Below are 26,758 nucleotides of genomic sequence, written 5' to 3'. Positions count from 1 at the left end.
TTTAGGAGGCTTAGGTGGGCAGGTCATGTAGCCAGGATGGAAGAAAGTAGGATCGCTTTCAAAGTGTTAGCCGTAAGACCAATCGGAAAACGACCATTAGGAAGACCTAGGCGCAGATGGAAAGACAATATTAAGATGGATCTCGCAGAAATAGGAATACAAAGTAAAAACTGGATCCAATTGGGTAAGAATAGAAGTCAGTGAAGAGCTTTTGTGAACGCGGCATTGAACCTCCGGGTTCCATAGGCTATACAGTTAGTTAGCTTACGAAGCATGAGTAGATGCCTAGGCTGATACTACAAATAAATTAAATGCGCATTTACTGAAAAGATGGGTTTTACTGATATTGAATAGTCTATATATTCTTCGTGTGCTAGGGCCTAGGGGAGAAAAGGAGAGAAGATTTCATATCAGGTTACGTCAAGCATAGTTTCACGCCTTAATTTTTATTAAAAATGGAAAAGCCAAGAGAAACAAATTTCATCTCACTTTCCTTTGTGGCACTCGAACACAGATCATTCTGCAAAAAGCACTTTTCAAATCGGATTATTGGGAGAGCCTCCAATTCCAATGTTGGGGGGGGGGACATATATCCCCATTTCCCTGGAATTTGTGCCCGTACCTACAGCTGAGACAACTTTTCAGCATGAGGAGAGGGGCATATCCTCCTCTGGCATCACAGGCGTGCGCAACGTGGGTGTCATGGGTGCCTTGGCACCCCCTTTATACAAACTTTTTTTTTATGTAGAATTATTACAAACTGAGAAAAGATAACGTGTTAATTATTTCCCGTTTGGATGTGTGCCGTACGTCGCCGACGCAGCGTCGGATGCAATGATGCTATCTTTTCTTAGGGGAAAGGGGGGGAGGTCGACATTCCATATGGTGGTACTTTAGATCTGGCACCCACATTCCCAATGTCCTGCGCACGCTAGTGTCTGGCATTTATTGCAATTTGTGCCCAAGTAGTGGAAGTGGAATTAATACATATTGATGAGACTACTAAACGCACTACAGCACGAAGTTCAGTTTGAAACACTACAGATTACGATTCTTTTTTAAAAATGGAAAAGTCAAGGGAAATCAATTTCATCTTACATTCCTTTGTGGCAGTCGGACATAAATCATCAAGCTATCCCAAAAAGCACTTTTTAAGTCAGATTATTGGGGGGGACTGTCCCCCCAGGTCCAACATTCGGGGGGACATGTCCCCCTCGACCCCCCGGGATTTGCGCCAGTGTATATATGGCAGGGTTATAATTAGAGCACACTCATGGATTTTTAAACCCCGTGGTTTCACTTTCTACCAGTTTGAGCCAACGTATAACGTAATGCAAATTAACGTTTTACTTTGAGAATGTCGTTATTCAGTTAAAATTACATATTTCATTACTTGACCTGTTTTGTGATCCTTAAATTTTGAGGCCCGCAGCGCTTTTGTTTTGCACATGATGCTTCGCTATATAATAATAATCAGTGGCGTATTTACGATTTTGTTTCGGGGGGCTTCACTAACTTTCGGGAGGGGGCTTTCCCTGAAAATGTGAAAATTCTGCAATGTATTTAATATACTTTACTATAATACGTAAGATTTCGGGGGGGCTTAAGCCCGGAAGTCTCCCCCTAAATACGCCACTGATAATAATAATAATATAAACTGTGTACGATGATTCTACTTGAAATATGGTAATTTTTTATGCTCCTGTACGTTTTTTATGATCTTAATAATTTCCAACGCTGATGATAGAACATAGTGCAAGGATAAATTATGCGATTGAAGACTTGTAATCAACATTTACACATCGTTAGAAATATTATATTAAGTTCTCCGTTGATAGTTATTTGAAGTGAGAAAAATGTCAAGAGCGGTTGGTAGGTTAAAGACAATGAAAAAAACTGTAGAGAAGATCGAGCATGGAAAGAAAATTAGAGCTCTTATTCCAGCAGGAATGGCTGCGGCCGGTCCTCCATTAGGCCCAATCCTCGGACAGGTATTTATTCTTGAGTTCGATACGCATGTGTTGTGGAGATTTACAATAAACTGATAAGTTTTAAGAAATATATATTCACGTTTAAATAACTTCCTAAAGCATTCTGCACCCTTGTTAACTTTGAGGTTGTGCAGTTTGGTACAGATTGATAATAAGGAAACACACATGATTTCTTGCGAGTATAGTTACGCCAGCTTCTCAGAATTTTAATAATTATGTGAATATGATGTTTCGTTCACTTACCTTAGTACATTGGTTTGTTCGGGGGAAGGGGGTATCAGAGCTTAATCCATATTCTTAAGTTGTGTGGGGGTTCCAAAGTTAGTTGTCCGTTTCTAGCAAAATTTTTGAAATTTACCGGGAAGAGATGAATAATTTGTTTGTGTGCTTGATAAAGTATAAGGAGAGTGAAAGTTGTGTTTCTTTTTTTCTTTTCTTATACAGGGTGCGGCACGTAAAACCGGCCCGTAAAGTGAACACATAAAATGAAATGTAATGTATTGAATATTATTAACTACAACACATAATTGAAATGTAATGTATTGAATATGACTACTCACCTTCACAGCAGGTGCTGAAAGTGTCCTCCGCCCACTTCAACACACATGTGAGCACGATTGAGGAGATTCATATATACCCTTGTCAGTTCTTGTGTTGTAATGCTATTGGTGACATCGTGGATCCTGGTCTTGAGTTCTTCAATTGTGTGTGGTTTTGTTTCGTATACTCTTCCCTTTAACAGTCCCCATAAGTAAAAGTCACACGTGGACAAGTCTGGTGACCGAGGAGGCCACAAGCCTTTGCTGATTGTCCTGTCTGGTGTAAACATCTCATGCACAAGGGACAATGATGCAGCTGATGTGTGGCATGTTGCACCGTCCTGCTGAAAGTAACATAACTGACGCTCCTCTTTGGTCAAGTGTGTATAAAACTCCTCCAGGATTCCCATATACACGTCACTGTTCACTGTCGTCTCAAAGAATATGGGCCCAATAACGCGTGTGGCGGAAATGGTACACCAAACACCAATCTTCTCATCATGCAAGGGTACCTGGTGGATTGCGTGTGGATTTTCTGTCGACCAATACCGGTTGTTTTGGGAATTTACGTACCCAGACAGGTGGAACCACGCCTCGTCACTCATGATGAGCATTAGTGGATCCAAGAAACCACTGGCAACATTGCTCAACAGCCATGAACAGAAATGCACCCTCTTCTGCAGGTCAGGCTCCTTCAGTTCTTGCACAATACTTATCCGGTACGGTTTTAACTTCAGTCCCCTTAAAACACGTCTGCAACTTCTCTCACTCGCATGAACCTGTTGACTCAATCTCCTGGTTGACTTTCGAGGACTTCTTGTCATTATCTCTTCCACCTGCATCTTTAATTCAGGTCGTCTGTTCCTGGGAGCATTTTGGACCGATCCTGTACGCCGCCATTTTTCAATCAATTCCTGAATGGTGCTTTTTGCTGGCACAGAACGTCCTGGAAATTTCTCCCGAAACAAATTCTTTGTTTTCACAAAAGATCCAGTGAGAATGAACCCTTCAACAATGGCAACACGCTCGGGTATCGAATACGGCATTATCACACACTGACACTCACCCGGCTTAACACAACGAGGCCTTTTTCTCAACTGGTTTCGACAAGTTTCACTGGCTGCGGCTGCACGTGACTGCTGCAGGTCACGTAAGTCGACCCGACCTCGACATGCCGTCTCTTGGTAGGAAGGTAGATTATTTAAGTGTTGCCAAAAACACAATATACCAGAATATTACGACGGGCCGGTTTTACGTGCCACACCCTGTATAAACAGTTCTAAACAGAACTATTTGACAAACGGAGGGAACTTCTTGGTAGGATTATGGGAATGTAATGAGGCATTTGTTTTGTAAACATAGCTGATGATAATCGTTAAAAGTACGTAAAAGTCTTGACTTAATAAATCTAAAAATATATTGTAAAAAATGCGGTAAGCAAATAACTGTAAACAAACGTGGAGAAAGTTATACTTGTCAATGTAGCGGTAAGTAACATAACCAAGATGGCGACAAGGTTGTAGAACACAGGTCCCCCATCGCATTTAGCTGTAATAAAGAACGAAAACAACGTGCCCTGCGGGGCTCTAACCAGCCTTCACTCGCTGACGCTTGCTCGGCAATACTACTTGAATTAAATTTGAAACTTCGGTACACAGAGAAACCCATTATTACGCTTTTAGCCAAAAACTGCGGACGGCCAACTTCGGAATAAATGCCTTCTGTGGTCCATTTTAGGTGGGGAAAATACGTGTACGGTTTACTGCCAGTTGCTCATAATACAAATCAATCATGCTGTTTATCTGGCACAAGTTAATTCACTTGTTACGTACATTGTGCACAAACTCAACACCACTTCAAACTAATACGTTACACAGTCGTCTTTGAAATCTGTCACACTCTATAACAACTACCCTCATCAATTCTTCCGGTAAAGTTTGCAAATTTTCAGATAGCAGCGAGTCTTGACGGGACTTAACCCACAAATATATTGGGTTTTCAGAGTAAAAGCAACACTTGTGATGAAGGATTTGTAGGATAATTCAGATTTCTAATACTTCCGATTAATCCTAAAGTTGCTTGATTACCTTAAGTACGGTGTAAATATCTTATTAATAATACGAATATCTTTACGGGACTTCCTTTATGTGGCTTTCTGCAATATATGTTTTGTTTTCTACTTATTTGGACTGTTTTCCTGCCAAAAAAAGTCGTCTGCTTGTTGTGTAATGCGCGCGTGCGCAAATGGATACTTATTTATTTATAATAACAGTTCCAGATACAGTATATTGGCCATTTTGCTCTTAAACATGTAACAGCGGGAACAATGTAACAACAGTAATGCATAAAAGAAAAAAATAACAAATACAGTAGGGGAGAACGGGGTAATAAGAGAGAAAAAGAAATTCTAGCACTTGCATTGATTTCTTGAGAACCTAGAAAAAAATACATGTGATTGTACTTTAAAAAAATTAAACCTGGTGATGTAGTAACACATTTTTCCAGTTGCTTTTTCATGCCCAAAACATTTACGAAAAATTTCGATTAAGTCAGTGTCTCTTATTACCCCTAAGGAGTAATAAGAAACAGGGCTCTCACTGCTCATACACATAGAATAGAAAATGAGTAGGGGTTTTAAGAAATATTTTCAGATAATTTTGAACAATTTGCCTTTTTTCAGAGCTGAAATATGTACATATGTTCCCGAAATATCAAGATTTAAAAAATTAAATTCTGTAGTTCGTTCTGAAAATTTATTTGCCTGAGTATTAAATATCATAAACCATTGAAGCAAAGTATAATTGAGTTGTACGGAATCTAGATATACCATGGATAAAACTCACACTGTCAAATAAAATACAATGCTGACAAGAAATTTTCTGGAGAATGTCGAAAATGTACTTTAAAAATGACTACATTCTCATTGAATGAAAAAAAAAAAAAATAGAACACTGCGTTTGAAAAGTAATTTTAGCTAACTTAAATGGACTGGAACAAATATTAAATTGTAACCATATAGGAAGAGAACATTTAAAAATATTCTAATCCTATTGGTGACCAAGTTTACGTAAAATGAAGCCTATGTAAAACTACATTTTCCAAAACATATAAAATAAATATTAAACCTTTTACGATGTACAGTCACACGAACATTTGGAAAATGTACAACAGAGTTTGGAAACTTTAAGTAAACATTTAAAAAGCTCATAAATGTAATTTAAATTTTAGTGTAACATAATTATAATAGGTAAGTCCTACTAATTATCTTAGGCTAGGCCACTTAAACAGATATAGGAAAAATGTATAGTGCACTGTTGGCATATAGGCGTGAGTTTAACAAATATCAAGAATAGTCCTACAAACACTTAAGCCTACCAAAAGAAGAGCATTCATATTTAATCTTTCTGTTTTGGTTTCAAAAGTCCTGTTACACTTTGCTATAAACAACGAATTTTTTGGAACTGTCCTTGGAAATTTGGAATGGTCCATTTTCATCCAGTTTGTTAGGTCCATAAAACACAAATTTGAATTGCACTGTTTGAATGTCATCACGGGCAGGCCAATTGAAACCACTTAGTTCTTTTTTCAACAATTTAACCTTGCATGGTCCTTTATCTGGAAAAGCAATAACCCTCCCAGCATACCAGTCAAGATCGTAGTACACAGCGTAATACATTTCTAAGCAAGATTCTGCTCTGGTTGGATCAATTTCTTCCGGCAAACTTTCACCAGTTGATGGTGAAATTAGTTGATCCAAAGCATAGTCTCCACTGTCACTATTTATGCACGGGCTCTGACTAAACTGTCAGAGTAGGAATTTTCCTATTTACTTTCTACATAAAAAAAAAAAGTTTAAACTCGTCACATGCGCTAAATAAATTTAAATTTGAACTGGAGTAATAAGAAAGAGCTGTCTCTTATTACCCCTTCGAAATTTCTAAAAAGGGTAATAAGAGACATGCCCTCAATTGACCTGAAATGCAATGTTTCAGCAATTTTCAAAATTTCATATCGATCTTCATAATCTTAGTCACAAAGTTACATAGCAGTCATTTTCACATTTGTAACTCACTTTTCACAATAAAATTTTCTTTCTAAACAGTCACGAACTTACTTGGTTAGTTCAAAGGTATTGTTTCATAACGTGACAACAATATGAAAACTCATATTAGTTCGTAAGTACAAGTGGGTTAGGAAAGTAAAGGTATTAACGTTGCCATTACTTTATATATATATTTTGATTTTATATTTAGGGTATTTTTTGGGTGTGTCTCTTATTATCCCGGTCTCCCCTACTTAGTGTTTATATAACAATATTTAGCTAAAAGTTAATTTTGCACAATGCGGATCGGAAATTTTTTTCAGAGATAATGATATCTATCTCTGAAAGCCTGTTCCAACTTAATAGAAAGCCTGTACCTGAGCAGCCTTTGGACTATTCTAAGTCTAGATGGAATATAGAGAATTATTGCACAAATTGGTACTCTGAAATTAAATGTAGGAAGAAGACAGTGAGAGTTTAATTTTCCATTTATTATTTTATGCAGAAGCAAAACAATAGCTATTTTTGGAACGAGTATTGTACGATGAGATGTCGATTGTTTTCATGATGGTTTCGTTACTTACCTACGTAGCTCTGGAACTCTGTGACGAACGATGACCAAAAAGAAGTTGAGAACAGTGTTAAACTTGGAAAGATATGTAGGGCAGGTTATAGACCAAATAGACGAATAATATTCCACTATAGGAGAAATCAAGGGTTTATAATATTTAAGCGCCGTCAAATTTTGAATTTCTGTAAATCTATATAACATTCCTAACATGTGCATACATTATTTTGTAATAGTAGCAATATCTCTCCTAAAAGCAAGTTTATCATCAGATATAATACTAAGATCATTGACATTGACATACTTGGAACATTTTGAACAATTATACTACAGAAAGCGTTTAACACGATTTTTCTTTATGGAAATTGTAAGGGAGACGTGGATTCATTAGGATTTAAATAAAATACCAAAGATTTATACTAAGGAGCAAATCTTGAGAGACCAGTTTTAAGATTGTTGGAATCTGTTTTGTTGAGATTTCTGAGTGAATAGGAGATGGTTGCTAAATGTTGTTTGAAAATGATCGGGAATATTCTATCTATTAAAATGCTACAGTACTAATTGAGAGCGATCGAGCTCTAACCTATAAGCTTAGCTTTCAAACCTTTGATTTACGGTTATTTGTGGTTTCACGTTTATAACAAAGACAAATATTTTTAAAAGAGTGTACTTTAAATAAATAAATAAACAAATAAATAAATTAATTAATTAATAATAAATAAATAAATTAAAAAATAAATATTTTTCATAAAGTTTATCCTTTGAAATTATTGTTCAAAGGCCTTTGCCTTTAATAAGAATTCTCCGAAATAAATGCGAATGAATTGTGCTGCCATCTTTGGAGCTCTTTTAAACTACATTTATATGTTTCTGGCCAATCCTTTCGACAATGAGATCTCGGAAACTACAGGCTCTAGAAAGATGATGTTTTCACTGATCGATTGCAAATTTCACGTAGATTGTCCAGTTCTAATTGAATATTTAAAAAACATGGACACTATTTCTTTATTACATTTTTACGGGTACATTGGAAGTGTTGAAATTAAAAAAACAAAAAACTAAAGCGTCATATCCTACTCATTATACATTCCAACACCACACTGTTATATATAGGGGTTGCATATGTCTCAGGCGTTTGTTTCATGGCCAAATAATAATAGAAAAGGAAGGATAACCATTTCTCCAGTCTTAGATGGACCGTAATTTTTGGAGTGTTTTGCCCAATGAAAACCATATATAACTGACATTATAATTAATTGTGTATGTAATGTATTTGCTTATTACATACTGCATGCAATAAGAAAGAAAACACTGGTCATACATGAATTAGAAACTCCAACCGGAAGTAGGCTCAAATCTTGCAAACTGTGCGAGATATTGAGAAAAAGTAATCGAAAAAAAGTCTCCCCTTTATGATACCCCGTGACTTTTTTTTTAATCAATACGTCTTTCACTTGTGTCTGTAAAGGGACATGTACAGATGTTGTGGGGAATGAGAAGGTGATTTATGCTCATATGCGAATGATGCGCTGTGTAAAGAGCGCAGGTTCAGCTAGTCATATGCGAATAAAAGAAAAAGTAAGGGACGAAGGACATTAACAACCAGTTTTGACAGAGAAAAATGGATGCATCACCAGGAATGATTTCAGTTCTTATCCCTCAGAAAGATAGCTTGCAATGGACTGTAGTAATGTGTCATGTATATTTAAAATTTCTTCGATAATTTGTATAAAAAAGTGAGTGATTTACGGAATCAAATGCTTGGCTTTTATCTAAATATATTATGTCTAATTGAGTATTGTTTAGTATACAATTCATAGCGTGAGAAAGTAGGACTGCAAGTTTGTTAAGCAAGAGCTACATGGTGACAATATTAATATTAGCATGTATGGAGGAGATAGGTGAGATGGGGAGGCAAAGGAACTATTAAAGAATTCATTGAAAAGCTCCGATCTAATATGACAAGCTGCAGTTCTATTGTTATAAATAATCTAAGATGGTGTGCGAGCTGTTTTTCTTGTAGAGTTTATCATTGACCAGAAGCTTTGCGGATTTCAATAGTTTGAACTGTAATATTGTTGTTATAGTCTTTGTTTTTTCGCTTTAGGGTATATTTTGATTGCCTTCCTAGTTTCGAAAAATTCTGATAAGTATGTTCACTTGGGAAGTGCTTGCAGAACTTCCATGCACTTTGCTTATTTTTAAGTAGTTGCTTAATCTTATCATTGAACCAAGGTGGAAATTTAGGTAAATTATTCATTTTTTTCCTCATAGAGACAAATCTTTCACAGCATCCTTTAGGATAATCAAAAAAACAGGTCAGATGCGTGATGTAGTAGGCATCAAGAAAAGAAATCTAAGGGGAGAAATAAAGTTTTCTTTCCGGATTAACGATTGTTTCTCACCGAGGAAAAGTAAACACTTAAAAGAATCATGACCTGAAGGAAAGAAATTCAATTGCGGTAGGCCCTGTGATTTCCGGTTACTAAAGTAATAGCAATCTAGATTATTTCCTTTCTAAATTTGAACATGTTATATTGTTTTAATCCCAAAGCATGAATAGAAGTGTTCATGAACACTTGATAATCTTGAGCACATTTTGTAATGCCTGATATAAATATAAACCACCCTATAGACAAATTAAAGGTATCTATTGGGAATTGCTGCTAAAACAAAGTCAGAGACAGGCTTCTAAGGCAGATAGGAGCGTATCCCTATGTGCTCAGTAGAAAACCCTTGTAAGAACTTAACTTTGATTTAGTTACATTTACTTCAACCGAGATCATTTCACAGTCACATTAAAGATCTGTTCTTTGTCTGCTTTAAAACCCATTGTTTATACACGAGAATTCCGCGCCATCTGGAGCCTCTGTTGTGTTCGTAAATGTCAAACTGTTCACATAAGGGGGGTTCATCATTGGATACCATGTCATTTAACTAACTTTGACAGGAAGCCAAACCATCGTATTGCGTAAGCTCAGGTAAATGAACAACACAGTCAGTTATTTTATTATTGATTGACCTCAGGGGACCCGGATTTAACTTTACGTCCCCACTCAAAAGCACAAGTAGAAACAGATGGAGCCAACTGTTGGCACTTACCTCGTGACCGTGGTTCCTTGCGAGTTCCGTGTTGCCATTGGAAAACTTGGTGAGAATACAAGCCATCTTCTCACAGAGCACAGAAACACATAACTGACACTAAAGGATAGGTTCAGTGAGCTATTCGTTTACTCGCAAATTTAGGTGGATACTTAACAAAATAAGGTATTAACATATTTTACGCCGCGTTATCATAATTCTGTATTTTTTTTTTCCCTCTAGAAGTGACTACATGTTTACGATTCTATTTTCTAACATATTCGTTCTTTTGTTTTTTTCACTTTTATTACGTTAATTTCTGATCAAGCATACAATATACTATGTATGTTTCCGTAATGTTCACATATTTTATCCCAGAACTTCAATACGTTTCGGAATCGTAGTATGCACCAGCATGAAATTCCTTTGCAGCTGCTCGTTTCAGATTGTCTTGTACATATTCCACGACTTTCAGTTTAAAAGATGCAGTATAGCTGTTGTACTTTTTCACATTCAGGTCGTTACATACATCATACATTTATCCTGTTCTCTTATCTGTACCAATACGATGAATTGTATCACAGATTTCTCGGGCGTAGAGAAGGAGTGAATACGATAATAGATTAGGATCTCTCTGAACAAAGTCGAAGATGAGAGAAAGCGACCCAATACCAAAATCCTTCGTATTTATCAAAGATTGTATCAAGTGTACATGCTCGAGCAGTGATTACATGAATGCGAACGTATTTAACGTTTACCGATAACTGTATTACATGAAAAAAAAAAAAAAAAAAAAAAAGAATTGTAAGTCAGAGTACGTGTTTATCGGTGACAGAGCTCGCTAAAACCGTTTTGACTCTCAATGATTAACACTTCACGTTGGGTAAACATCCTTTTTCTTAATAGAATAGGAATTATTTACTAATAATTCTTCTTAAATGATAATGATAATAATAATAATTCTTAATAGAGTAAAAACTTACACCTACCATCCTGACAGGATTTGGTTTATTTAGTAATCAAGCAGTTGGAATTAGTATGCTTTCTTTTCGTATAATTATTGTACTGTTATTTCCATTATATATGGTACGGTTAAGTTTTGAAGACACTCATCCAATGAAACATAAAATACATCGAGCTAAAAGGAAGAACTCTGTATTGTACATGACTTAAGTGATTGCAATTGTATATTTGTTTTGCAATGTAGTCTTTCGACACATACATACCTAAATTAGTGGTCGTTTTTGTAACTTATACATTTGTCAATTTAAACAACGATCCATTATACTCTTGTGTTCAATAACTTGATTTTATCTCCAGGTTTTAAGGAATGATCTATCACATAATAAACATTATCCTATGCAATCATGGGTATCTTTCACAAACTCAAAATAACCCTATAGAAGGATCAATTTTCTTTCTTATAAATCTCAAACGAAAACAGTGACTTTTAATACATACATACAGGGTTGGCTGATTTAAACCAAGGTGGTTTAAACCAGCTATTAAAAAAAAAAAAAAAAAAAAAAAAAACTGGTTTAAATTTTAAAAAACGAAAAATGCTTTAAATCGTGTGAACTTCATGGTGACGTTTCCACATATCAAACCATCTGCATTAGTTTTATCTCCTTTTCACCTTTTAATCAAGGTGTCCCATGTTCAATTCTCGGTCGAACCATAACCCTTCTTTCATGTGTAAGCCAAGTAGTGGTTTGGATGTCACTTTAAAGGGAAAGTCTTCTTTATAACCTCGGTCTTACATAAAGATGTTAAGCCTAAACATACGAAACGAAGCCAAATTGTATGTTTTTGCTTTCCCGAATGCTTGTTGCTTTATAAAGAAGCAAAGGTTGCCTAAATGTATTGATAGACATTGGCAAAATTTATCGACTGCCTACGTAGCTTCCAACATTAGCTTGTATTGGACTTCGTTTTAATTTTATTGAATGATATTTATATACTAAAATTTGGAATTTAATACCTCAGTTTTAGCGTACTGATTATGATACGTTAACCTTAGATTTTACATGCAAAGCAATAACAGGATTTGCTTTGCATTTAAAGTAATAACAGGATTTTCCCAATGGCTACCGCGGGAGTTTCCCGATTTATATGTAATTCTGTATAATGGTTTCACTTGTGCAACTATTTATCTTTTTGTCCTGAACTCTTGACAATTATGTTAACAAGTATGTAAAGATCAGTACAACGTATTTTTATCAGGAGTCCTTCGTGAGTGAGTCGGCAGACACATTGCATTTGTGGCCAATTAGTCCCGGTTTCGAGTCCATATGGAGGACAATTTCTCTCGAATGTAAGCCGGGAAGCTGTTTGGATCCCACTTTAAGCTTATAAGACCCCTTCCAGCATAACCCTGTCGTTGCATAATAACAGCAAGGCGAAACAAACTTATTTCTGTCTATATGTAATATAAATACATAGAGCAAATTATTTAAACCAAAAAAAAAACTGGTTTAAACCCAAAATACCGGGTTTTTTGGTTTTCTCAATAAAAAGCATGATTTTTGCTAACCCTGCATACATAACCCTTATATATAATATTAAGGATGGCCAATTTTTACTTTCCAGAATCCGGAAAAACAACACGAGAAGTTGAAGAAAGAAAAAAAGAAAAAACCTAGGCGTTGATCATTAGATTGTAGTATGGCATTTTGAGAAACTAGAAAAGGTGAAAAGATGAATGAATTGACCAAGAACCAAAGAAATCGATGATTTACATCTGCTTCACATTGCTGCTACTTATGAGCGACGAAAGCGATACATTTTTCGAACATTTTCACAAAGGCAAAGAAACTTAAATATTGTACGGTAAACGACATCTCCTATCCGTGCTTGAAGTTATATGACTAGTCAAGTTTCACCTCGGTGTTGTCAAAATTCAACATATATCAATAGATACAATAAGTCAGAGCTAGGCTTAATGTATAAGCATCAAACCTTCACTACTTGACTCATAACAGGTCAAGTAATCAAACCTATATTACTTGACTCGTGTTTTAACACAGTAAAACCTGTCAACTTGGCCACCTCTGTAAGTTGACCACCTGCTTATCTTGGCCTGTAGGTGGTCAAGAATATATATACAGCGGAGTCCCGATTATCCGAGGTTCCGTGTTATCCGAGCTTCATCGAAAAAATATCTTTTAAAACCTAGCCTAGCTACAACGATAAGCAGTTTGCAAGCCTTTGTTTCAGCAACAAAGCAAAAGTGAAGCTGGCATAAAGATGACCACGCCCGACGTTGCCACATTTTGTTTCTTCCGTGTGACTTTTGAAACACTTATTGGAAGATCTAAATAATAACAAAACAGTTGTCGAAAATATTTATATATATTACACTGGAAACTGACATTATAAATCCACTAGATTTTCGAGAATCGGTAAAATAAAATCTGAAGTTAGTTAGGTAGGCCCTATTTCCCAGTTGATTTTGGAGAACTTCTTAAGTATTATTATAATATTTTAAAAATATTTTCTTTATTTTTACAAAAACATACGGAACCAAAAGAATACCAATCCATTTCTACGTGTTATACTTGAGTAGTTGTTCAATGCAAGATTTGTAAATATCTTGTTGACCCGTTTGTATCATTTAAGAAAAACCATTCTCTTAGCCTATTTTTATGAAGTACTGTGTTTCCTGAGTATTCATGTAAACACTTGTATAAATAAAAATATAAAAGGTGAAGTACGTAGAAATAACGTAAATGAAGTTTTGCAGTGAAAAGAAAACAAGTCTTGTACACTATGAAAATTTTAATATTCATAATTTGTCCTCTTGAAGTACATAGTTGCCAATCTCATAATATACTTTTTTTTTTTTTTTAATACGGCTTTGCGATTTTAAAATGTTTTAAAATATTTATAAGTTTACAAATTACATATCTTTCTAAGATTAAAGGTTGTATGAATCAACTTTGATTTTTATTTTTCGAAATTTATTATCATGGCATCTCATTTTCTACCTAAAATTACCTTTATCTATGACTAGTCCTGGTTCCTTAGACGAATGTAAAGTGCTTCGCAGACATTCCTTTCGGCAAGGTTCTAGATTACTGGCCCCCTTCCCTGGATGCGGGTCAGTGATATAAAAGAACCAAAAGAGCCGAAAAATTGTATTATTAGATTACCAGAAAAAAATAATACACTTTTTCGGATCTCCCGTGTCACCTATACCACTGACCCCATCTCCCTACCCCCCATCTCATACAAGTCCGATCTACAAAGTAATCGAAGATCTTTTAGCGTTATTAACTGGTGGCTGGCAGCATTTACAAAATCATTAGGGAAAAAAAAAGAGGACGCTATGCATCTAAACAGTTTATTTGAAAACTACAAATAGTGCTTATTTAGGGTCGTTGTTTAGTTTTGAGTGCAGAACTTCATTTATGTCATTTGTTAGTACTTTAATTTCATATTTTATTTATACAAATGTTTGTATGTAAGTGATGTGAAAGAAACTAGGTGCACCGTGTAATAAAACTTGTTCTCTCATACTGACAGTAATTATATACTATGTTAACATTTACTCCTTGTTGTACACACTGATTGAATATTCATAAGAGTATCCATGTTTTGAAGTTTGTCTTGATGAAATGCAGCAGAAGAAATACATAGGTTTTTGATATCGTAGAAATAAAAGATAACCTTCAGATTATTTAATGTGTATTCCTTACAGTCATCAAAAAAATTATTTTCATTTGCCATTAATTGTATTCCAGAGAGGAATAAATATCGCTGCCTTCTGTAAGGACTTTAATGAAAGAACCAAAGATATCAAAGAAGGAGTTCCACTCCCATGCAGAATCACAGTAAACCCGGATAGAAGTTATGAATTGGTAATTCATCAACCTCCTGCAACATTTTTTCTAAAGCAAGCAGCAGGAATACAACGAGCAGCGATGCAACCAGGTAAGATGTTTATTTAAAATAATTACATCAGTGTTTCTATTGTCATGATTGGGATTTCGAAAAATCGTTATTTTATAAAATTCATATGGTTTGAAAGGCATCTGAGTAGCTGGATACTTAGCATGCTTTTAGTAGTACTAACGTGAACTTAATGGATTTCCGATATTACTAATACTAAGGCCCGTTTTTAGATATTTTACAGGCCTGGGCCCCAAAAAGTTTTGCGCTTACCTATTTGTTAGTATCCAGCAACGGGACAGGGCGTAGAGAAGCAAATATAGGGATTACTCTGGCAGCCAATAAACAATAATCTCAACTCCTTCTAGCGCCAGTAGCGTTGTAACGAGAAAATAATTCGGTCGCGCTGTGATACCAACATTGTTTTCAGTACATATATATATATATATGAACAAACTCCATGGCTCTGGATAAGTAGAGTAACAAATAAAACACAGTTCTGACCAGAGCAGAATGAAATATATTAAAAACTATACTTACAATGTTACAGTTTCAAGGACCTAACGTCCTCTTCATCAGACACAAACACAAGACACAAGAGTGTTTGTGTCTGATGAAGAGGACGTTAGGTCCTTGAAACTATAACATTGTAAGTATAGTTTTTAATATATTTCATTCTGCTCTGGTCAGAACTGTGTTTTATTTGTTATATATATATATATATCCCTTAAATTTATCTGCTATGGACATCCTCTTGTTTCCGCTCACCATTCCTCATTGTAGAGTTTTTTTTTTAATATGCTGCACTAAGGCCGGGTCCTTGTGGCCCGTAAGTAAATACGAGCGTACCAATACTCAGTAAAATTTATTTTCTCTTGAAGAGAATTTCCTATTTCATAAACATCTACTATCACCTATCATTATGGATCACTCATTTAGCTTAAGGGTAGAGACATGCCGAAGATACCTCGCGATTGATGTCGAGGTTTAAGTCGCGGTCGCACCCTCGATACTGGCACAAACCTATATATTCAAATGAGTAAGTGCATGCCGAAGATGTCCGCTACATCGCGACCTAGAAATCGACCGCGAGGGTGAATTAGTGGTCGCAATGATGAACAACTGAGTTTGTTTTTACATCGATGTTCAGCGGAAGCATCGCTGTGGCTCGTGTTCTCATTGGCTCTCCCTAAAGCGGTACACGGAATAAAGTCTTCATTTGTTTAGAATTTCATCTGCAGAGGATTGTGTGTGTCTATGCTCGATAGGTTTTGCTGCACTATTATATTTGATTATGAAAGACATATTAATAGAACTAATGAGGAATGTTCCAGCAATATGGAATAAGAAACACAAAAAACAACATCATAATAGGCACGTTTTAAATAGAGAATGGAAGAAATAGCAACTAAAATGGGAGTGTCAGATAAGTTATTTATTTGAAAATTATACTGTAGCTTAGTATTATATAAGGCAGTGGCAGTCACAGGGAGGGGGCTTTCGGGCTGAAGTCCGTAAATTGTGGAATTTTTAAAGAAAGAAAAAAAAAGCTACTGTTAATCATATCTATGTTTAAAAACTCCACCCACCCCCCAAATTCCGAGATTAATAAAAAGGGTTTCTTCTAAATTCGTTATTGATATAAGGTAAAGAAATACCTGTAAAGACAGGCACGTATCCATATGGAGGAAACGTCGAATAATGGAATTGCAGTGCCGAAACTTCATTTGCTGCAGTTAGTACCCCGTCCATCTCGAAACCTGAAGACATACCTGATTTATTTATTTATTAAATTTTACTGGGAAACCATTTCTCGCCTGAGTGCTAAAAGAGGGCATTTTCTTCACAGAAAATTGAATAAAAGGTAAAAGTCTTTGATTTAGAATATTGGTAGAGGTGAACAAGAGATTAGACTCAAATATTTTTGCGAAACAAGAGACGAGACTTTGGCATTTCTCATATTTCGTCTCGCGTCCCTCCCTATTTATAAACCGTTTGGTCCTTTCAATTTCAAAATGTGGTTTTGCAGTGATTTTTATGCACTGACGGAATAATTTCACATGTGTCACAGCAGTGTTTCTCCTTAAATTGAGAACTTAACAGCGAGAGTGCAACCTCGTCGCTATGTGCGCCCTTCATCCATCACGACCTAGACATCGACGTAGCGACTTAAACCTCGACCTCGATCGCGAGGTATCTTCGACATGTTCCTACCCTAAGAGAGACAAGGAAATTTCTCGTTGATAGTATTAGGATACAACTTTTTTCTTTTTTAATTAATTATAGTTGTATATCTAAATTGATAAGTGTGTATAACTTGCATTAAAAAGATTTGTTTAGATACGAATTCTGCTTCTTAAATTACGCATATTTAAGTTGCTTAAGATTAAGAAAAATAGAGATAAAGCATATAATGTTTACCTGACATATAACACAATAATTGCATATTAACCCTAGAAAGACCAAGAAGGGATCAGTTTTGCCGGCGAGTTCTTTTTTATTTAGTTTATATGAATTAATATGTATTGAGCACTCTCTGTTTTTTGTTATTGTTTCTTTTGATGAAAGGTTCATTTTTGTTTTTTCAACTGGAATATACTGCATTTTTTTGTAAAAAAAATTCATGTTGCACGGGCCAATTTGACCTCCCCCCTTTATCAGCGATGCTACCCATTTTTGTTTTTCCCTAAAAAAATTTCATTTATTTATATCTAAAACTTGTACTACTTTTTAAAAATGTTGCTTTTCTTTTTTATATAAATACTTAGGCTTTCATATACCTTGTCGAGTGTTATACCACATTGACTTGACACCTAGTCTTCCGTTCCAAGCAGTGCTATCGGCTGAAGAAATTCCACTCCCACGTCTGCAAGGCTCTCACGCTTAGCAACAGCTGAACCCTTATTGGCTGAACGCATAGATGTGTCGAGGGAGTGAGCTTTAGTTCGCAATTTTGCCATGGGTCAAGACATTTTGCAGTACTATAGTTATAATACTGATTTTCTGCATAGTATTATAAGAAATTTGGTATAATATATAAGCAGTTTTACGCACTGTATTTAGCCTTTTTTTTAACAAATAAAAAGCACAATTCCTCGATTTTTTTTCTTAAATTTAGTTCAACACTTTAACTCAAATTGAACAAATATACTCAGAAATATACTTAAAACCAGCGCGAGCAAATTTCAACCCCCCCTCCTTCTTTAGTCCTTCACGTATCAGATGCGAACACAGACTTTCTAGGGTTAAAACAGGGTTATCATTATGTGAAAAGCATACTTTTCAACGTACATTTTTAAATGCAAATCATATTCATTAATGTCTGTTCCAAAGACGAAAGCATGATAGCGGTTGTTATATATTAGGGTGGAGTGAAAAGAGGCCAAAGAATTTTTTTTCGAAATTCGATTTTGGATAGGGGGCAAAAGTTGCATCATATTATAGTACTTTACCATGGGAAATTTCAATTCTCTAAAATAATTTTTAGCCGGGGCGCAATGGGCCTTAAGTTTGAAAGATTATGCAAGTAAGTGAAAAGAGGCCATTTTTTTTTAAAAATTAAATTCAAATTTGGATATGTTGCAAAAGATGCATCATATCGTAGTACTTTACCATAGAAAATTTCAATTCTCTAAAATATTTTTAGCCGGGGCTCCATGGCCTTAAGTTTCGTAGATTTTGTAAATAAATACATGTTTGTTGTGTATTTGTGTAATTATTAGACAGCTCTTCGCTTGAAGTAGACTGTAATTTGAGGGTGTTAAGATTCGTTGTCGCAACGAGATGAATTTCTAAAGCTACCGAAGTTCATATTCTATGTTACATGCTACATCAACCCAAAATTCACTAAGAGGTGGCTGCCGTCGAGTTCAATCCCACCCACCCGCCAACATTAGATTGAATTTTTCATAAGCAGCGTTCACGTCTTCCTGGAAAATACTGCGACTGTCTCAAAAGTAGGCATGTATTTTCTCGAGTCAATTTTGGAACGAATAAAGAAATCGCTCTCTCGTGCCCCAGATACTGAAAGAAGTTTCACTAATTAATTTCACTAATCTTTCCACTACTTGCGTATGACATTTGAACTCAGAGATATCAACACATGTATTTTCAGAAGCGCGAATTTCTTGCAATTTTTCGTGTGTCTCATGAGTCAGTATTAGCGTTCTGTTATATTACACTCATTCCAGTTTATCATTTCTGTGTAATTATTAGTTTCGAAGTTTAATACTGGCACTTCGAAGGAACGAATTTCAGAAGGTTTACACTGCTTTCTGGATTGGGATATTTTATCAGCAGCAAGGACTCGTGTAGTTGATCTGTCGACACCAATCATGGCAATGAAAATGTTTTAAGGATTCGCATAGAATGCATTTCTGGAAATTACTTTATTGACTGGAGTCTTGCATGTTTCTTGCAAACATCGCGAAAGTTTTATGGTCAGGAACAAATGTTTAGCTCCGTATTTGACAAAAGGTTTCAGTTTGATGTTGAACCACACTTTTACCACGAACTTTGATAGAGTTTTGAGCTCCTCTGAGAAATTTGGCATTGATATATACACCTAAAGACGCAAAAGTCTGTAAGCCACTGTTAACCAGCGAACATGCCCAATTTTCCCAGGTTTCTTAATCTGCTAGGCTTTTATCAGTCTAATCTTATGACAGATTGGAGTATTTCACACAAGTATCTCTGATCATAACTGAGATCACGCACATTTAGGAGTGTAGGAGGTTCTGAAGAAATCTTTTCGAAGCCGTACACTGAATTTGTTTCACAATTCACTAATAATCTACCAATAGAGCCAGAGAAAGTGTAAGGGCCAGTACTTATACCGTCGATTTCTTTTAGTAAATGACTACGTGGTAGTTCAATGAAATGCAATAAGCATATGCACCACTGCAAGGACCTCCCTAAATGGTTTTCGAGCACTTTAATCACTCCTCCTTTTGACCTAACATTATTATTAGTGCCATCGCAGCCGATAGTTACCACATTTGATAGGTCCACATTATTTTCTTGAATTCGCGGCAGATGAAACTAGCAATATTCTTTGCTGATGCTGATCCGGTCAAAGCATTTCCGGCATAGCCGAGAAATTTGTTACCCGTTCCTACACGGATAGAATAATGTTCTTCCATCTTCATCTTCCGGACATCGTGAGCGTTTGGTCTTTCTTCCATTCAAAATAGATGGCACGAGGTTCCACTTTATTAACAGTCTCTTAGTTCTTACACTTATACCATTTTCACAAACTCTCTTTGAATTTTACTTCTGTGAATTATGTTTTGCGACTGCTCTAGACTCACATATTTAAAACCTTCCAAAACCGCAGTAGCAATTGCTGCAACTTTTCTTCTAGTCACGCCGGTTTTTTCCTTCACTTTTGCTAATGTTGGGACGAATTTTCTCATTTTCGTGCATCCAATCTGTGCTTGCTCTCTTATCTTCTTCAAAGGATATTTCCAACTAAAATATGATCTCCTCCAGCTTCAGTGTGTTCTTTATTGCCTTCCTATCTTGTTTCCGAAGATGACAAGTAGTCTGAAGATTCGATAATGTAACTAGTAGAGTATAATGCTCTTTGGCTGAAAGCTTCACCGTAAGATCGCTTTTTGACTTTCCTTCCTTCTCTTTTCTTGAATTTCTTTGTCGAAGTAATATAAATAATAATGAATATCATTGTTTACTCACCACCCAGCGACACAACTGGGCTAGTTATCGTCCGGGGCAAGAACTCGCCTTAGCGCCCCCTACCCCCGACCAATCAAACCAAAAGGCTCCGCAACTATATCTGATATTGGCATCAGACAGTAGTTCTCCTATTCCATTCTTTCTACAAGTGATAAAGCTTGATTTAAAAATTGTACTACATATTTTAATTTTTAGTACAAGATAAAACACTAAACTACTTTGTAACTGATTGACAAATAATCTGAGAGTAGCATGCTTGACACATTCTTACAGTCTTAACGAAATAACTGCAAATCGCAATGTTTTCGGAATTATATTGGGATGTGGATATGTGTAGAATGAATCAACATTTTTTGCTTTTGAATAGAATATTTAATTATGAAAAACAATGAAGCTGTCGTCTCGAGTATTATACTCGGACATTTTACAAATATTTTAAATCGATGTAATTTAAATGAAAACGCAAACAGCTGGAACTAAATTTAACGTTACGGCCTCTTTTCGATGCAAAGGTTTACAATGTCCTCAAAAGATAGCTTTGAAGCTAACATAAACTGTATGGATATGATCCTAAGGTTGGTGAGTCGTTGTTATCCTGTTAAGTTTCTGAGGTATTTTTTATGATATTTAGTTTGCTAAAACTCCTTTCCTTGCTTTATAGTGAAAATAATTATATGCCCAGTTTTGCGGCCCCAAATTCGACGCCCGGGGCACAAGCCCCGTTCCCCCCTAGTTACGTCACTGTCACCACCAACCAAACTATTGTACTATTAACAATACTGCCAAAAGTTCATTGTAGGATATCAGAAGTCTTATTAAATAGCAAAAATCTTCTTTATGACAGACTCGCAAGATGCTTATAGTTAATCACTTTTCGTCTTATTATTCCCAAGTTTCAGGACCATTGCGCCCCGGCTAAAAATAATTTTAGGGAATTAAAGATTCATGTCGTTATCTATTGACAAAGGATGCATCTTTTACCCTCTATCCACAATGTAAATCTACTTTCAGCGAACAGTTGTTAAATGGGTACATAGTAAACGGAAATTGATTTGCAAAATATCAGATTTAAAGCCCCTTGCGCCCCGGCTAAAAATTATTTTAGAGCATTGAAATTTTCTGTGGTAAAGTACTACGATATGATGCAACTTTTGCCCCCTATCCAAATTCGAATTTCGAAAAAAAATTTTTTCGCTCCACCCTATTATATATATATATATATATATATATATATATATAACCTTGTAACCTTGTAAGGCTTTTTAAATTATGTACTATTTATTTAGAATTTATAGCTTGCTCTGAGATTAGCTCGTTTTGGTTGCCTAAAAAATAGTGCATTTGCCTCGTGTGGAACATCTTTACATTATTGTGTATTGTCTAGAAATGAGCTTCAGCTAATAATGGTATTAATGTATCTTCAACATGATTATAAATAATAAACTAGGCAAAGTAGGTTATAGTAATGGTATCGTGTTTATTTTCATATTAAAAAAAAAATAATAAAAAAGATAATGCCTAATTTTTCAAATTGAATTTTTAATGTATATATAATTTATTTTTAGGTTGTGAATTTGCTGGAAAAATCAGTTTAAAACATATTTATGAAATCGCCAAGATTAAGTCGCAGGACCCGCCTTTACAACTCACTAGTCTTGAGATAATTTGTAGAATGCTCATAGGTTCGGCACGTTCATGTGGAATCGAAGTTGTGAAAGATTTGGATGCAAACGAATATGCTGAATTTCTGGAAGAAAGAAAAGTAGTTGTTGAGCAACAGTTGAAAGAACTGCAAGAGAAAAAGGAAGCCCGAATGTTGCGAACTTCATAATATATGTGAACTAATGAACTAGTTTGTGAAATAGTGTAATAAAGTGTAATAAATGTAATTTTTTTGTAGAATAACTCAAATATCTTTCTTTTCGTAGGAGACCTCAATATGCTTACAAATCGCTTCCTAATTGAAACATTTTATTATTGTTCGATGTGATCTGATGATGTGTGGTGTGAATTCATTAAATAACTATATAGATCAGTCAAGTTTCATCGATGCTATAACAGGGTGTCTACTAAAATTCCACAGTGAAATTTCGTGATTTTTTCGTGACCTTTTCTTTACCAAATCATAAAATTTCCTAACATTTTCAAAAGCGAATTAGGCTGAATTTTCATTCATGCGGTAGAAACGTACTTTGCTTGCGATTTGGTAGCGTCTAAAGCCGGCCGACCATAGACATTTTTGGTGGTGAATTTAACGTTTATAGAACATTTTCTAATCTGTACTTACTTTTGCACAGTTAAAAAAAAAAAAAAAAAAAAAAAAAACCGTGACCCAAAAGCTAAATTTTGTGACTCTTTCGTGACCGATAGACACCCTGTATAAGGGTACTTCAATCCAATATTAAATTTCAGTCTTAACTGAACATGATAGTCGAGGGTGCTCAAAGGAATAGGTACTACATGTATATTTTTCCAAGGATTTCGTCAGTCTCATTTGACAGATGCCGCGGAGATACCTTTAGTATGACCTTGGCGGAATTTTTTCCAAGTTTTCCTTTATCTTGTTAATAATTGCGTTTCAGTGTACTTCCTGAAAACATGTGTTGTTAAACAGCTTACAAAAAAAAAAAAAAAAAAAAAAAAAAAAATCGTTTCAAACGCCGAGAACAAAGAAGTCATGGTTAGGTAACAGTGATATAATGATGCTGCGACAAAACTAGGTGCGATCACCTTGTGCGGTATCTCATGTGGATGCAACATGGTTACAAGTACGCGTGTAGCGAGAATTGTAACTGTTACGAGAATGCAAACAATAAATAAAATCTGCTATTTAGCAATAGACACAATCTGTGTATTTTTTACTTACCTTTTCTGTATAGTAAAAATAGGTAGATATTCTATTCTAGCAGAATTTTTATTTTGGTTAACGAAACATTATTTAGAGCCATAAAAATTAGTTTTTTAAATTTTTTTCGAAAATACACATGAGAATTTACCCTTAAGCATGTCATTTGTTCAGTTTAATATAATCTATGGATATGCAATCGTATAGATGAAAATTAAACTTTTAAGAGTTAATCATAATTTTGGGCTATATCTCATTAATCATAAGCTACTAAGCTTGATGAGGATATCATTCAGTATCAGTTTCATCTTAACCCTTTCAACATGGCGACAGTCATGGCTTCGTTGAGAACACTACTTTTCTTTCTTCTTGTAGGCACCAAAAATGGCCTTCACAAACCGAAACAACTGCAAAACATTGAACGAATCTTACACAATCGCTACACGCAGTTTCGAGGCACAAAAGTAATACAGGGCACTTCAACATCGATTTTAATCAACCCGCATAATTGTGTTTCCCCGTGTTGAAAGGGTTAACAGGTGGTATGGTTATCGTACAGCACCATTTTTTTCAGGTTTACGAAAATAATTGTTTTTCTCGAAAGTCTAGAATGAGGATTTACATTCACCATATAATTTTGATCAGCTTAATGAGATCAATCGAATGGTGTGTGTCATATTTGACGTTATTTTTTAAAATTAAATGTTAATAATCTCTTACAAAGAGTAAATTCATTAACTGACTCACTGATTCATTAATCAACGGATCTCCGAACATATTAGGCTTAGAACATGAACACTTTGTATGAATGTTCTCCTTAGACTCTAAGCTGTAGATAAGTTGGATTTTTCGAAATGAGACCCCTAAGGGGGAGGGGAGTAATGGGGTTTGAATATTTTTTCGTTGTTCTCCAAAGCTATTACAGGTAGAATTTTGTGTAAATGTTTTCCTTAAAGTCTAGGTTTTAGATAAGATTTCAAGGGAACTCAAGTGATTTTTTGCGGTTCCTCAGTTCTAAGCTATTAGGCGTAGAACCTTGAAATTTTGTATAAATATTTTTCTTGCTCTGTAAGCTGAAATTAAGATGGGACTTTATTATTTTCAAATTATAAGGGAGGATAATGGGGCTTGAATGATATATATAAATATATGTTTGCCAGAGCTCCAAAATTATTTGGCATAGAATTTTGAAATTTTACATTGATGTTCTTCCTGCACATTAAGCTTCGTTAAGACAAAATTCTTTTTTGAAATGCATCCCCTTAAGGAAAATAAGATTTTTTTAAAATTTTATTTTTTTAACTCAGATCTGCTAAACTATTAAGCTTAGAATCTTGAAACTTAGTATAAATGTTCTCCTTGCACTTTAAGCTGAAGATAATACTGTATTTTGCGAAATGAGGCCCATAAAGGTTGTTGGAATGATTTTTTGCCATTCACCACAACAGCCGGGGGCATATACTAATGTGTGTAATTTGTAATAAGTACAAGATATATTTGTATAAGTAACCTGAAACTTACTTGTAACAAATAATAATAGTAAAAAAGATAAAAAGAAATGCCTTTAGTAACTGATAAGATTAAGGCGGCAAGTTGTTCCTCCGCATTGATGCAAATAAATTTTTAACATTAGTATGCATGCTTCTGATCGCGTGCAAAGTGGTCAACGACTTGTTTTGTGATTTCTGATATGAAGGTACTCCCATGCGCAAAAAAAAAAATGCGCGTATACTGTAAATCACGATTTTTCTCAATTATTTCATTTTCCTTATGTTTATGGGTAAAATTCAGTTATTAGTATGTAGAGATAATAGAAAGCAATCAATCTAAGGAGATATTTCCAAAAAATATAATAAAATAATAAAAATATAAGCAAAAAACAAAATTATGTTCGGTTTTGTGTATACTGGCAATAATGTTTTCGAGGGAATTTTTGGAGCAGCAGAGCACGATTGTAGAGGGAATTACAGAATTGGTAACAGAACAGGGGGACAGTTGAATCAAGGAACAGGAAAGTGGAATAAAATATTGCATTTATTGGCTTAAATCTAGGCTGTAAATTGTCTGCCAAATATAAATTATCTTCTGTAACCAAGATGTTGTACGGAAATATATAAACAAAGAGAAAAACTGTTGTCTTAAGTTTGGAAGTGACATGCTCTATAGCCATGAGCATTTATTTCTTAAGAAAAAGATAAACAACAAAAGAAAGTCTGTGTGGTCAAGTGGGTAGGGTGACGGACTAGTAATTCTTATACTGTTTTGACCCCAGATCGAATCTCATCCCATCCTGTTCATTTTTTTTTACGAAACATTATAGAAATGTATAATTTGTATGTTAATATAAACTGAAACAATACAATAAAGAAATAACTTTTTGTTTCCTCTGATGACGTATTTATTTAGAATTAGTGTACTATTAGTAATAGCCATTGCTTTCAGTTTATGCTGTTATATAGCTTCTTTTATCATCCTCTTTTCTTGAAAAAAAAACAAATTTGTCTTCAATAAAGTATGAAAAATATATATAGACAGAAATAGACATCTTAGTATCAAACGTGATTTATCGTGATGAAATAAACAAGTTTCCCGTTATTAAAAAAGAAAACTATAGAAAATCATTGAATTTGGTGTTTAGGTTTTTAGCATGCTATATATATTCTTTATAAGACGATACTTTATAAGGCAAGATGTGCGATCATACCCACAAATTTAGCTAGTGGATGAAAGATGTTTTCGGCACAAATATTTTACAGGTCTAGGTGCATGAAACACCAATACGCCATGGTCTTGACCTTCGTTTATTTCACATTATTATCCGACATATCATAGCAGGTAAAAAGCAGCATCAATCGGCAAGAAAAACTGCAAGTTGTGGTCTTAGTCTGTTTTTGATGCTCCGGACTCGATCGCCTAGCACGCCCGTCTATACCTTGACTCATACGTCTATCATTCAGTGCAGGCACATATCCAGCTTTACTTTTCGGAGGGGGTCCGACACGAAAGCTCGTAAGCACGTAATTCTAATGTTTCAAAAATATCAATAATAATAATGCTACAGTTCTGTATTTCTCTTAAACATTTCTTACTTTTCATTTATGAACCGGT

General features: G+C 35.1%; 1 protein-coding gene across 1 annotated transcript; it reads left to right on the top strand.

Annotated features, from left to right (window-relative positions):
• The first annotated feature begins 1,730 nt into the window (after window positions 1–1,730).
• On the top strand, window positions 1,731–22,710 carry mRpL11 (mitochondrial ribosomal protein L11). Its single transcript, XM_081730873.1, has 3 exons — window positions 1,731–1,991; window positions 14,964–15,153; window positions 22,371–22,710. The coding sequence occupies exons 1-3, from the start codon at window positions 1,857–1,859 to the stop codon at window positions 22,634–22,636; spliced, it is 591 nt and encodes a 196-aa protein (XP_081586999.1). The 5' UTR covers window positions 1,731–1,856; the 3' UTR covers window positions 22,637–22,710.
• The last annotated feature ends 4,048 nt before the right edge of the window (window positions 22,711–26,758 follow it).

The sequence above is a fragment of the Thermobia domestica genome, chromosome 11 (genome assembly GCF_964235325.1).
Source record: "Thermobia domestica chromosome 11, izTheDome1.hap1.1, whole genome shotgun sequence".
NCBI lineage: Eukaryota > Metazoa > Arthropoda > Insecta > Zygentoma > Lepismatidae > Thermobia > Thermobia domestica.
Note: the sequence above shows the minus strand (reverse complement) of the source record. Positions and strands in the feature narration are given on the sequence as shown.

Coding starts and splice junctions, on each gene's coding strand:
- mRpL11 (XM_081730873.1), top strand. CDS start 1,857: ATGTCAAGAGCGGTTGGTAGGTTAAAGACAATGAAAAAAACTGTAGAG. Junction 1,992..14,963: donor TAGGCCCAATCCTCGGACAG/GTATTTATTCTT, acceptor ATTGTATTCCAG/AGAGGAATAAATATCGCTGC. Junction 15,154..22,370: donor ACGAGCAGCGATGCAACCAG/GTAAGATGTTTA, acceptor ATTTATTTTTAG/GTTGTGAATTTGCTGGAAAA.